Genomic DNA, 14,036 nt, shown 5'->3' with positions numbered 1-14,036 from the left:
CGATTGGCCAGGCGCAAGTCGGTGTCTCGTTACACAGGATGTGGTTGTATCTATGGCACGCACTTCCCTTGATTATACTTCCGGGAAGAAGCTACTTGCTGAGCACATGGCTGCTGCCCAAAAATGGAGGATTCAGGGCAAGATGGAGGGCGTAGCCCTCGCCCTTTCAAAAGTTCCCCCCTTTGTCTTGGAACTTCCGGCTCAATCATGAGACGGACGGCATTTCTATTTCACCGTTGCTAGAGGCCCATACTGGGCACATAAACTATCAACTGAACTATCCCTATATGCTTAACAAATGGTCCGGTGGAAGGGAAAGAAACCATTTTAGCTTTAACAACTTCTATTGAAATAGGATTTTTCTTCTTAAAATTTCTCCATGGCTATCAAAAAGCCAAATCAAGATTAATTTATCTACTGTCCTGATGTTTGCATAAACACAACAGGAATGGTAACTGACTACCTTTGCTGGAATCTCATGGTTGAATCTTAATGTGCCCCATAGGGCCACGAAGACAAGCCATCCAGCTGCCATCAGGCCTGCCTGCAGTATCTGCTGAGTTAGGTGAATCCCTCACCTGTAGCAACTCCACCTGAGCCCACTCTCCAGGCTTTAAGGCCCATCTCAGTAGCCCTCCTACTTGTTGCAGCCCAGAGTGTGTGGGGGTTCCGCAGGGACACAGAGGCATCCTTATTGCTCCCCTTCTACTCTGACCAACCGCCAGTGATGGTAGGGCATGGGCCTGATGCTCCAGCGCCAGCCATCTTCAGGGCTCCCAAGCAGGATACCAGGCTTTCTTCATGGCATTTTTACTGGCTTTAAGTCTTTAGAGCTCAGACAGGGCTCTTCAAAACATGATACTCCAGTCAAAGTTTTCCGTTAATAAAACGCCTATTAGGAACCAGTCTTATTGAATCTATGCAAAGAAATGTATTGCCATGAGCATTGCCAAATTTTGGAGGAATTACATAAGGAGAAAAACATACTGATCTGCTCTAAGATTTTCTGATTTTTCCTTGCCAATTCCTTTTCATGGAGTTATAACAAAACAGTAACTGTTGGCATTAAACCTTCTTTCTATGCATAAGCATGCCTCAGACCTTCTATTCCAAACAGGCCTTTCCCAGCTTTCTACAGTGAGGTTTGTTCTACCCCTGACATGGGCATGGTTGTGCAGGCCTGCAAGACAATATACAGGATGCCAACCATTAACTGTCTCTCAACAGAGACCAAAACCTGATGGGCACCCTTCCCTGCCCAGTTGGGCAGCTAGACACCCTTTACTTTTTGGGTTCACCCCACACAGTCTCCTTTCAGGATAACCAACATACATTTAAACCTGCAAGAGAATCAAAGGTCAATATAACATATCAATACAATGAAACATAATATTGGCATCATGGCTGCTTCAGGCAGCCGAATCTTCTGCTACTAAACATGTGATACTAAAGTCTATTCTTGACCTTCTTATACATTGTCTTTGTCTCTTTGGAGCCATGTCCATGAAGATGCAGGCATTATCTAAGTCTATTATACGGTATTGTGGGGGCTCCCAGTAGCAGGAGTGATGGCGAGCAAGGTTACCAGCATCAGGCAGGTCGAGCATGCCGTAGCTTGAGCTTGAGCAGGTTGCGTTGATCTCGATCGACGCTCCATTTGGTGACGAAGTCTTCCCAGATCACGGATGGGTCCGCTGACTGGACTTGAGTGTAATGGACCCAGGTTGCGACGCCATCTACCTTGAGAGCGGTGGGGGTCATCAGCACCACAGTGTAGGGACCCTTCCAACGTGGCTCGAGGGTCTCCTGGCGGTGCCTTCTGATGTAGACCCAATCTCCTGGTCTGTGCTGATGAGGAGTTGGGGTTGGGCCGGTCTTGTAGATGACGCGGAGGCGCGGCCAAATGTCCTCGTGCGCCCTCTGGAGCCCTCTCAAGGAAAGAGATAGTTCTTGCAGCAAGAAAGTCAGCTTTGAGGTTAGGAATGATAGGGAGTGGCCTGCCAAACATGATAGGAGAGCCACCCAGTCCCCGCCAGTTTCCATGGCTCCTTTCTACCTGCCCTGAACTCTGGGGCCTATAAGCACAATGTAATTTCCAATTTGCCCCAATAGCCCTGGTTACTACCTGCATTACTTGTGAAATAAAGGCTGGTCCATTGTCGGACCCTATCATAGCCTCCGGTTCTCCAAACCCAATGAGGTTTCGGCCAGTATCTGAGTCAGATTCCTCCTCTCTTGGAGAACTTCAAAGTCCTGATGGCTTCTAGGTAACCCTGTTTATTAGTTACAGCGCTCTGCTTTCTTGCCTTTCTACCAGTTCCCTTTGTGGCAGAGCAGCAACCAGGCCTCTTTCAAGGGAGTGCACTAGAAGGGGATATCAGCCCCTCCTTTGCTAGCAGCAACAGGTACCAAATCCTTTCAGTACATTTGACCAGCTTCATTCCCGCCCACCTTTACAGATTCCAAGGCCCATTGTCTTCCTTTAACCAGCAAGCCAAATGACACTGGCCTGTATTATTTAATTCAGCACAGGCAGGGGGAGGGGGGGCCATAAAATCTCTGCCCTGAGGAACTGTGAGCCCCACCCCTAAATGTCCCAATCAGACTAGAAAGGCCACAGATATCTTTTAAATTTACCCCAGAATTCCAAAATTTTAACCCAACACAGAAAAATCACAGAGCAAATCAAAGTCCCTAGTACACAAACGTAGACAGAAATTTTTACTAGTTAGGCGGGCCGATTCCACCTCTGACAGAGAGCAAGCGCCCTTGGGAAAAACACCCAGCGGCCGCTTGGGGCATTTTGCTATCGGTCAGAGCACTCAGCCTTAAAGAAATCAAGCATGTGCTTTTTTCTGCAGACTTCCACACTTACATGAACAAATAATTATACCTAAGGAGACATACAAACATCAAATAAACATTTATATTTACACCCTTTCAGTGAACAAGTACTTTTACAGTCTTGGGATCTTGAGCAGATAACAGGAACACCGCCCAAGTCCCCTGATGGGGGCCTGACAGGAACAGATGTGGGGGCCTCCCTTTCCCACATCCCAGGACAGGATTCTTGACCTATGTCTCATCCAGATAGAAACGGTACTCATACTGAACAAAGAAAACAAGACTAAATAGACACAACAACTAGATACATTCCCCATTAAGCCTTCAAGAGGATTTCAGCGAAACAACAAAATCGAAAGACTAAACACATTGGACTCACAAACAAAAACAAAAACCAAAAAGCTCACAAACAAACAAATCCAAAACCAAAAACCAAGAAAACCAAGGCCAGAAGTACCCTCTGACGTTTCAGGGGTACCAAGGAAGGAGAAGTTAGGCCGCGTCCAGCCCTTCTCACAATCCACCACCAGTGACCAGTCCCAGCTCACTGGCCTATCATCCATTCAACATTTCTCTTTCCTCCTATCACACCAAAGCCATGCTTCCCAGTTAGTTAGAACTCTTAGCCTTAATTTTTAGGTGACATGTAAATAATTAACATTCCTCAGATTAGCAATACATTCAATTTTTTTTTAAGAGACACAGAAATTTCACTACTTAAACAATTTTAAACAACAAAGATACATATTTAAGCAATAAAGACAGATCAATTTACAGAAGCAGAGACAGCATGCAATCTAAACCACAGCTTTGGGTAAACACATTATCTAGAGTCCTTGGGTAAAATAGGTTAAACTTAGGCATGTCCTGGGTCTCCAGAACACTGAACTGGAGCCCTCCGACCCTGGGACAGCTGCGCTGTCCCTCCCAGGCAAAGGAAAAATGTGCCCTCTAAGACCAGTATGAAACCAGTTTCTACCTGAAATAATCGTACTTTACTTTAGAAATTGGATTACTGCTATCAGTCCCTTTTAAAGACTTTGACATAACCTTTAATTGTCCTTAGTTTAAGGAAAGCAGGGTTTTCTAGATTAAAGCTCCACCCCTGAAATTCCATCCTGCCTCAGTGAGACATTGCTAAATCAGAGGGAGGGGCCTTTGCTGTTTCAAGATGGCAGCCCCCAGGGGAGCGGCAAGTCATGTGGCTGTATTGTAGACAAACAGAAATCTTATTAGCTGTTTATAGCTTTTATAATCATTTTAAAGAATATCAATTAAATTTAAACTGGTCCTTGCATCAAAAATCTTCAGTTGAGGTCACAAAATCAATCCTCCCTTCTCAATCAGACCAATAAGCAAAGGCATTTAGTTATTACAATTACATAATTTTTCTCAATTCAATCCGAACCTTAAACTTTTAGCTGGCAAGTTAAATATTCAGCATTTATCAATATTCAACCAATAGATTTAATTCTGTTCTTTAGATTTTTCATGAGGCAAATTAGAGTAAACTTTACTTTTTACTTTCAAGCAGCTCTGGAAACCACATTTGAGCCTTGCAAAACAGGTTCTGGCCTACCTGGTCTTTTCAGATGTAAATTGACCACATTCTTCCTTGGGAAGCCAGCCTTAACACCCTTTGTTAGCATTTAAAAACTGTTCTTTATTATGGAAATGCCAATCCTTCTGCTAGCATCCAGCTAGCATCTTTTTTTTCTTTGGGTAAACGATCAGTCTTGGGCTCCATCCTGCACATTTGCAAAGAGATTCCAGCTCAAAACTCTATCCAAAATCAGACAATGCACGCATTAGTTTTAAGCCAGCTTTTCTCTCTACACGTGCACAGAAATCCCAGATGCATTTACTTGGGGAGGGGGTGACCTGTTTTCACAGATCCTCACTCAGATGTCTGCCTGACAGAAGTCGTGGAGCCACACAAAGGAGGGGAGAGGGCAGGCCCCCTCTCTCCACACTCACACACTTTCACCAGACATTCATTCAGAGTTTAAACAATCCATCCAATTCCTAACAATTTCCCAATTCCTGAGGGAGCTCTATAGCCTCCCCTAATTTCTTTGAAATGATCAATCATAATACTTAGTTTGAGTCTGTCCCATAACGTCCATCCAGTAAGTCCATAAAATAAGACAGAAAAACACAGAAAACAGACACTCAAAAACAGCCTTCCAACTCCGTGGAAGCAAAACGAGAAGGTAGACGATGGCCATGCGCCAACCGGCGGGAGCGACCCGCCTCGTCTCAGATTGAGGGGTTTCTACAGAACTTCCGACTCTGCGGAAGCAAAACTACGCCCCTCCAGATGGAGGATCGGGGCGACCCCCAACTCCTCCCACCCGTGATCCCCCAGTGCGTCCACCTAGACCGTTTCAGGCACTTCAGATTTCAGAAGCGAGCTCGCACAGAACAGAACACACAATGACACAGACACCTACCGCGGTCAGTCAGACTCTCCGGATTGGGGGTCCCTCTATGGTCTTGGGGGCCCGGGGCGAGCCCCCAAATGTTATGCCCAGATTTCAGGATCCCCAAGAGACCACACCAGGGAGCCAGCCGTGTCCGATGCAAAAGCAAAGAGTCTTTTATTCAAACCTGGGCTTGGCTCCCCTACCCTCCTTACTGACACAGCAGCAAGTGGCAGAGAGAGCCCCCCCTGTGGGGAGATGGATTTTATAGTAAGGGGAGGAGAGAGGACTGTGGGCCCTGCCGATTGGCCAGGCGCAAGTTGGTGTCTCGTTACACAGGATGTGGTTGTATCTATGGCGCGCATTTCCCTTGATTATACTTCCGGGAAGAAGCTACTTGCTGAGCACATGGCTGCTGCCCAAAAATGGAGGATTCAGGGCAAGATGGAGGGCGTAGCCCTCGCTCTTTCATTTAGTAGTGTCAGTCTAGCACTTCATTTTGGGTCTTTATTGTGACTTTTATCTCTTTGCTTACATTTTCCATCTGTTCTTGTATGCTATCTACTTTATCCATTAGAACCCATAGCATATAAATGGTAGTTATTTAAATTCCTGGTCTGGATAATTCAAATTACAATGATTTCTTCCCCCTCCCTCTACAAGCAGCCCAAGGGGATTTTTCTATAGTTTCTACTGTGAAAACCTGATTGAGTTTCTGGAGGTGAATCTTACAAAATGTGGAAAAACTTTTGTCATTGTATCTCCCACCATCTTTAATTCTCAGAGTTGTCCACCCTGAGCCTCCAACAATTTTTCAATATAGTTTAGGTTTTCCTATCCTGATGCTGGTTCACTTGGCATTCTCTGTTCATGAGTGTCTCCTCTGGTAAGCTGTGACTCCCTATATTCACCTGCCTGTCTCTCCAATCTTGGAGGCAGTGTTTTTGCCCTGTCTACTCAACTTCCTTACAAATCCCTGGAAGAACACTCATAAAAAGCATTTCTTCAAATGATCTTTATGAATTAATGAGATGATCATGTGTTTTATCCTTCATTCTATTAAAGCAGTGGTTCTCAACCTTCTGGCCTTTTAAATACAATTCCTCATTTTGTGACCCAACCATAAAATTATTTTCGTTGCTACTTCATAACTGTAATGTTGGTACTGTTATCAATGGTAATGTAAATAGCTGATATGCAGGATCGTTTTAGGCGACCCCTGTGAAAGGGTCCTTGGACCCCCAAAGGGGTCGCGACCCACAGGTTGAGAACCACTGTAAATTTATTTACTAGCGTGACATCAGCAATATGAAGAATGGGAAGTCCCAGCCTTCATCTCCCCACAGATACACCAACTTAGCAACAATATTTGGACCAAAATTTCTTTACAAGAGATCTGAAATACAGTTAAGAAGTTGCAGTACCTAAGATAAGGACAGAACTGAAAAACAGCTACATTGAAACTGAGGAAAAGAGCAATTTTTTTTATCCATGTCAGTTCCTTCTTCTGTCAGGTACAACCCAGCTTTTCTGAGGGAAGAAAGAGAGAAATAGAGAAAGAAGAGAGAGAGAGAGAGAGAGAGAGAGAGAGAGAGAGAGAGAGAGTATATTCCTTAAAAATAGGAACTAGATAAGGTTGTCCTTTTTCACCACTTTTATTTAACATAGTACTGGAAGTCCTAAACATAGTGATCTGAATAGAAGAAGAAATAAAAGCCATCCAAGTTAGAAAGGAGGAAGTAAAACTATCATTATTTGCAGATGGCATGGTATTGTTCAAACACAAAAACAAAAAAAACGAAAGACTCCACCATAAAACTACTGGATTTAATAAATGAATTTGGCAATGTAGTAGAATTCAAAATTAACTTTAAAATATCAAGTGCTGATAAAGATGCAAAACAATTTGAATGGATTGCTGGTGAAAAATAAAAATAATTTTTAAAAAGAAATGTTTTCAGAAAAACAGTTTAGCAGTTTCTCTCTCTCTCTTTTTTCAGTTTCTCATTCAAATAAACATATACCATATGACCAAGCAATCCAATTCCTAGATATTTACCCAAATGACATGAAAACATGTTTATACAAAAATGTTTATATCAACTTTATTTATAATTATCAAACACTAAATCTAACATAAATGTTTCTCAACTATGAAAAAGAATAAGCAATTTATAATATCCATATACTATAAATAGTATTCTGCAATAAAAAATATTTCATTACGACACAGGTAGTAATATGGATGGACCTCAAATGCTAAGTGAAAGACGACAGACTCAAATAGTATATATACTAGGTTACAGATAAGGACATTCTTATAAAGGCAAAATTATTTGGCCCAAACTTTTTACTGTTTGCAAGGGAAGCTAAGAGAAGGGGTTTTCCAAAAGATCATAGGAATTCGTTTAGGTAAAAGTGGTTTCTTGCATACCAATTTGACAAGACTCTTAGAACTGTACACTAAAATTGTGGATACAATTTTACTGTATGTAAACTATACATCTCTATATATAAAAGCCTAAGCGACCCTTTCAACAGAACAACTTCAACAACCAGACCGGTAGCTATGACGTGCACTGACCACCAGGGGGAAGATGCTAAATGCAGGAGCTTCCCCCTGGTGGTCAGTGCACTCCCACAGGGGGAGTTCTGCTCAGCCAGAAGCCAGGCTCATGGCTGGTGAGGGCAGCTGCAGCGGTGGGAGCCTCTCCCAACTCCATGGCAGCACTACCAAGCAGCAGCAGCAGGCACAGAGCACAGGTATGAGTGCTAGTGGCACCCGGCCCCGATTCAGGCTCCTCCTTGGCCACCTGCCACTTGGCGCACTGCTACATCCCTCGGGGGGTGTCCAACTGCCGCTTTAGGCCTGATCCCCTAAGGATCCAGCCTATACTGGCAGTTGGACATCCCCTAAGGGTCCCAAACTGTGAGAGGGCACAGGCCAGGCCTAGGGGACCCTCCTTCCCCAGTGCTTGAATTTCATGCACCAGCCCTCTAGTTAATTATAAATTGACAAAAATAACAAGAAAAGACAAGTAATAGAAAAACAAGTATGTACAATGAAAATAATCAGCATGTCCACACAGGCAGTTTAATTTCATCTTTCCTGGGAAAGTGGGATGAGAGGCTGCAGATGCTCTCTCAGTGAAAATTCCCAAAGAGCTCCACATCTCAATAATTCTCTCCAAATCCCAGGAAATATGACTCATTGTGACATCATTCTAGATTCACCAGTTCATATGCTAAGTCCATTTGGTAATCATTTATTCGTCTGAATATTAATAGTTGTTAGTATATAGCAGCCTTATTCTAGGATTTGTAATGAGCCTGCAACCATAGGGAAAACACCCTAAGATAAAAATTACATAGATTACATTTCAATGAGAATCTCTTATTGAGATGTTATACAGGTTTTCCCTTATTTGTTATTTACAGACACAGTTCTGTGAATTATGAGACAGAGGTAATATTATATTATTATGTTTATTTTATAAGAACTAAGAAAGTGACTTCACTAAGGGCATGGAAAGAATACATGATAGTTTCCCTGCTTTAGTGACTTTGGAACCTGATGACCACTACCTGAAACCGTTCCTCTAATATTCTGCAGCTGATATTCTGATTGACTCCCAACAGACAGGTAAGTATCTATATGCCGTGGATATTTTTAGTGAGAAATGTAACTCATGGAAAAGCAGTGGACAGATATACTTCCTCTGAGTTATTTGGAAGCCAAAACAGATATTTTCAATGTTTTTCTAAAATACTAAGGTGAGACTGGGGTATAAATGTCAAAAATGGGAGTTTACTGATACTTATGAAACATCTGTCTGCCTCCCTAAAGATATGAACAAAAAATAATAATATAGATGATAATGTGATTGATAAGTAGTAATTTCATCTTGTTCACCAAATGTTGACCCTCTCATTAGATGTAAAACACACACACAGAACCATATACTTTACAATGTAAACTGTAATTGAAAAATTAAATTTAAAAAAGAAAGTAAAATGAGAAAAAAAACTAACAAATAAGCTAGGAAAGCAAAAGCATGGAATGAATTTTAAACTACAAGTGTGTCTAATCTGAATTAACAAATTCTAAATTACATTTTAAACTTGTCGCTGTAATATCAGGCTGCTCATTAATATAGTTCATCTACATATGTAGACACTGAATGGCTACAAACACAGACCATTTCTTTCAAAATGTGCTTTATGAACAAATATGCTTATAAAACCTGGCATCTCAAATTGTTACACAAACTGAAAGGGCTTTAGCATTCACTGTACCTCCCAACCCTAGCAAAAATCCATAGCATTTTCTACCATATGAAAACTGTTTTACTAGTAATTCCAGCTATATCATTTGTAACTTGGATAATTTTTAAGTACAATTAAAAGATGATTAAGAACTATTCCCTTGTTAGCTAGAACTCAAGAAGACTTCTCTTTGTTCTCAACTATTTAATCATCTTTGCAGTCATTTCCAATCTAGCTTTCCAGCATAGATTTTTGATTAGATAAAAAGTGGAGAATTTCTCATATGAGCTGTGTAATTTTAGAGTATTACATAACTTCCCACATCTTCAATTTTCTTGGTGGTAAAGTAGGAACAATAATACTACCTATTTTACACACACACCTGCATACACACGCATACAACCACACACAAAGTCTTATTCATTGTAGAATGTACTCTATGGTAAAATTGGTCATGTGTGTTAAGGTTGGAAAACATACTGTTGTGATGAAATAGGCTTGGGAAGTGAATTTTTAAAAGTTTTAGGAGAAAGGTATGTGTGTGGGGGGGGGTAGAAAACAGTAAAGGAGGTAAAATATATGTTGGTGGAAGGAGACTTGACTTTGGGTGGTAAATGCACAATACAATATACAGATGATGTATTATAGAATTGTACACTTGAAACCTATATAATTTTATTAACCAATGTCACCCCAATAAATTGAATACAATTTTTAAAAAAGGAAGTAGATTTTTAAAATATTTTAGGAGAAAAATGTTAGTAGTTAGCAGAAGATAGATACCTTTCAAATTGAAATAAAATGATCTAAAATACTGTTCCTACAGAGAACAGATTCAAATAAAACATTTTACAACATAACACTTACCACCAAAATAAATCTATAAGCTTAAGTCATACCATAAACAAGCAACTTTCGACACTGATCTCTGTGATTCTCTTATGACAGTAATGAGAGAACGAATAAATTTAACAAAAAAAAGGACTATCTCAAGCTAAAAGTATAGATTTCAAGGAAAAATTAAGAAAAATGATGGCTCGCCGAAACCGGTTTGGCTCAGTGGATAGAGCGTCGGCCTGTGGACTGAAGGGTCCCAGGTTCGATTCCGGTCAAGGGCATGTACCTGGGTTGCAGGCACATCCCCAGTGGGGGATGTGCAGGAGGCAGCTGGTCGATGTTTCTCTCTCATCGATGTTTCTAACTCTCTATCTCTCTCTCCCTTCCTCTCTGTAAAAAAATCAATAAAATATATTTAAAAAAAAAAAAAAAAAAAAAAAAAAAAAAAAAAGAAAAATGATGGCTCATATATAATAGCTGGAGCAGCCAAAACTATGGGTGAGGAAAAGAACTGGAGACACAGAAAATCTCAGTGGCCTTAGTGTGAAAAAAGGCAAATTGAAGAGGAAGGCTTTAAAATTTCAAAACCCATGCACAACTAAAGACCTGCAACCACCCATTTTTTCCCAGACCAGCATTAAGCCCGTCATCACATCCTAATAGTAATATTGCAGCTGCACTCATCAGACTATGTCGAACACCCACCATTTTATTGTGTGGGTTTTTTTGTTGTTGTTGTTCACAGTATTACAGATGTCCCCATTTTCTCTATCTTTGCCCTTCTCCACCCAGGCTTTCATCATACTACTGTCTGTGTCCATGTACTATGCATATATGCGTATATGCTCTTTGGTCAATCTCTTCCTATCAATCTGTTTTTTTAATTTTTACAATAACACTGTAAATAAAATAGGTCTTATTACTGTCTTAATTTTTCAGATGGCTATATAAAGTTCAGGTGAGTTAGGTTAGGATTAATGATTCTTAGGTTGTAAATAGTAGGGCTAATATGCCTCTCATCCCAGAGACAAAGTTCTATATCTGATACTTTGCCTTCTCTTCAGAATTGCTTATGTTGATTATACATGCCCCTACTACTCCACTTATCCTACACATCTGCTATGCATATATCTCTCAGTTACTACACTATAAACCCCCAAGCACTTAGTTTGGACCAATAGAGACAAGGAGTACCTGTAAATTGAATTCAATTTTATTTAAATGCAATTATGACCATTGGACTTAGAAAGCACTCATTGTGGATTCAAGAGTTGATTTGGATCCAAAGCATGGCTTGTCAATTAATACTTGTTTGAATGTAAAAAATTATTCAACCTCTTATGCATCCTAATTTAAATGAGTGCAATAACAAATCCTATATAATAAAAGCCTAATATGCTGTCTGACCGTTTGACCGTTCAACCAGTCACTATAACATGCACCGAACACCAGGGGTGCACATGCTCCGACCGGTAGGTTAGCTTGCTGCTGGGGTCTGGACAATTGGGCAAGACGGGCCAGACACGCCCTGGAGCCCTCCCGCAGTACCTCCCTGGCCTCGATTGTGCACCGGTGGGGTACTTTGGCCTGTCCTGCTCCCTCTTGCAATCTGGGACTCCTTGGGGAATGTTGGAGAGCCAGTTTTGGCCCAATCCCTGCAGGCCAGGCCGAAGGACCCCACCAGTGCACAAATCTGTGCACCAGGCCTCTAGTAAACATATAATGTTCTTAGAGGATATAATGAATATACTTTTCAAGAGTCTGGAGCAGTTTTTGGCAGGTGAGCAAGCATGCATGTGCTTTTCCTAGGCTTGGGGAAAGTGAATTGGCAGATATATTCACTCCAAAGAAGCCATTCATCAAGTTATTTGGTTTTCTATATCTCAATTTACAAACTTATAAACATTAAAATTAGGGCGATTTTTCCATAAAGATCCTTAAGATTCAACATAATACAAATCTGTACACAATGAGTGCACTAAGTTTTATTGTCAAGATGATTTTTATCTGGATAATCTTGAAATACAAGTTATTGCTATAATGAAATAATACATATTGTATGCACACTCATTTGTTGTTCTCAGAGCCACCAAGCATTTTGTGATTCTCCGCATTGATGGAAAATGAGACAGAAGTGACTGAGTTCATCCTCCTCGGACTAACCAATGACCCCGAACTGCAGGTCCCCCTCTTTATCATGTTCACTCTCATCTACCTCGTTACGCTGATTGGAAATTTGGGGATTATGGTGCTGATTCTCTTGGACTCTCATCTCCACACTCCTATGTACTTTTTCCTCAGTAACTTGTCTCTGGTGGATTTGTGTTACTCTTCAGCTGTCACTCCTACAGTCATGACTGGGTTCCTTGTAGGAGATAAGGTCATCTCCTACAATGCATGTGCTACTCAGATGTTCTTTTTTATAGCCTTTGCCACTGTGGAAAATTACCTCTTGTCCTCGATGGCCTATGACCGCTACGTAGCTGTGTGTAAACCCCTGCATTACACCACCACCATGACACCAGGTGTGTGTGTGCATATGGCCATAGGCTCCTATATCTATGGTTTCCTGAATGCCTCCATTCATACTGGGGACACCTTTAGTCTCTCTTTCTGTGAGTCCAATGTGGTTCATCACTTTTTCTGTGATGTTCCAGCAGTCATGGCTCTGTCTTGCTCAGACAGGCATATTAGTGAGCAGATTCTTGTTTTTGTGGCAAGCTTCAACATTCTTTCTGCTCTCTTGGTTATCTTGATTTCCTACCTGTTCATATTTGTCACCATCCTAAAGATGCACTCATCTTCAGGGTATCAGAAGGCTCTGTCCACCTGTGCCTCTCACCTCACTGTAGTCACCATCTTCTATGGAACTATTATCTTCATGTACCTAAAACCCAGCTCCAGTCATTCCCTGGACACAGACAAGGTGGCCTCTGTGTTCTATACTATGGTCATCCCCATGCTGAACCCTCTGGTCTACAGCCTGAGGAACAAGGAGGTCAAGAGTGCACTCAAGAAGGTTGTTTCAAAGGCAGAATTTATTTTCTTTAGGATTATGATTTCAACATTGTGCAATGTTCAATAACCTAGTTTCATTAAGGCCACAGTAAGATTAAGGTCCCAAAGTAATATCCTTACCTATTCAAAAGTCTCTTCTTCAAAAATAATGGAAACGTGTCCAGAAATGTACCACCTGAACAAGGATGGCTAAGATGTCATGGGTTCTGCTTGTCAAAAACCTTATTAAGGATATTGGTTTATTCACTTATTCTACATGCATTTTTTCCTACCACATCAATGAAAATACACCTAAAATAGGGCTGCAAAGGAGACTATGAACAAAGTGCATGCATGCACCCCAGAAGGATACCTCACCTTGCAGTAGAAATCAACAATATTTTACATTTTGCTTCTGGAAATGCTTTGTAATTTTTATCGCTGATATTTGACGTGTACTTTTGTTGATTTAAATGATCTTTTGTTACTGCCCCATTCTGTTACTCTACTTCATTCACACTGATTTTCTTCCTATTTTTCACAGTCTGACAACTCCAAACATGTTCCTTCCCCCACGTCATTTGTACTTGCTCTTTCCTGTGTGGAGTGTTTTCTTACTCCATTAAGGCTGGTGCTTAAATGTTACTCTGTTATTGATTTTTTTCCTGA

General features: G+C 41.1%; 1 protein-coding gene across 1 annotated transcript; it reads left to right on the top strand.

The window, feature by feature from the left end:
• Nucleotides 1-12,486: 12,486 nt before the first annotated feature.
• Nucleotides 12,487-13,455, top strand: LOC139017726 (olfactory receptor 5B3-like). The gene has a single exon (XM_070426326.1). It carries the CDS (start codon nt 12,487-12,489, stop codon nt 13,453-13,455), a length of 969 nt encoding a protein of 322 aa, XP_070282427.1.
• Nucleotides 13,456-14,036: the final 581 nt, after the last annotated feature.

The sequence above is a fragment of the Myotis yumanensis genome, unplaced genomic scaffold (genome assembly GCF_028538775.1).
Source record: "Myotis yumanensis isolate MYYU_CA2020_CCGP unplaced genomic scaffold, mMyoYum1.0.hap1 SCAF_10, whole genome shotgun sequence".
Lineage (NCBI taxonomy): Eukaryota > Metazoa > Chordata > Mammalia > Chiroptera > Vespertilionidae > Myotis > Myotis yumanensis.
This window is presented reverse-complemented; position numbering and strand designations above follow the sequence as displayed.

What these genes read in the sequence shown, in the direction of transcription:
- LOC139017726 (XM_070426326.1), top strand. Translation starts at nt 12,487, where the DNA reads ATGGAAAATGAGACAGAAGTGACTGAGTTCATCCTCCTCGGACTAACC.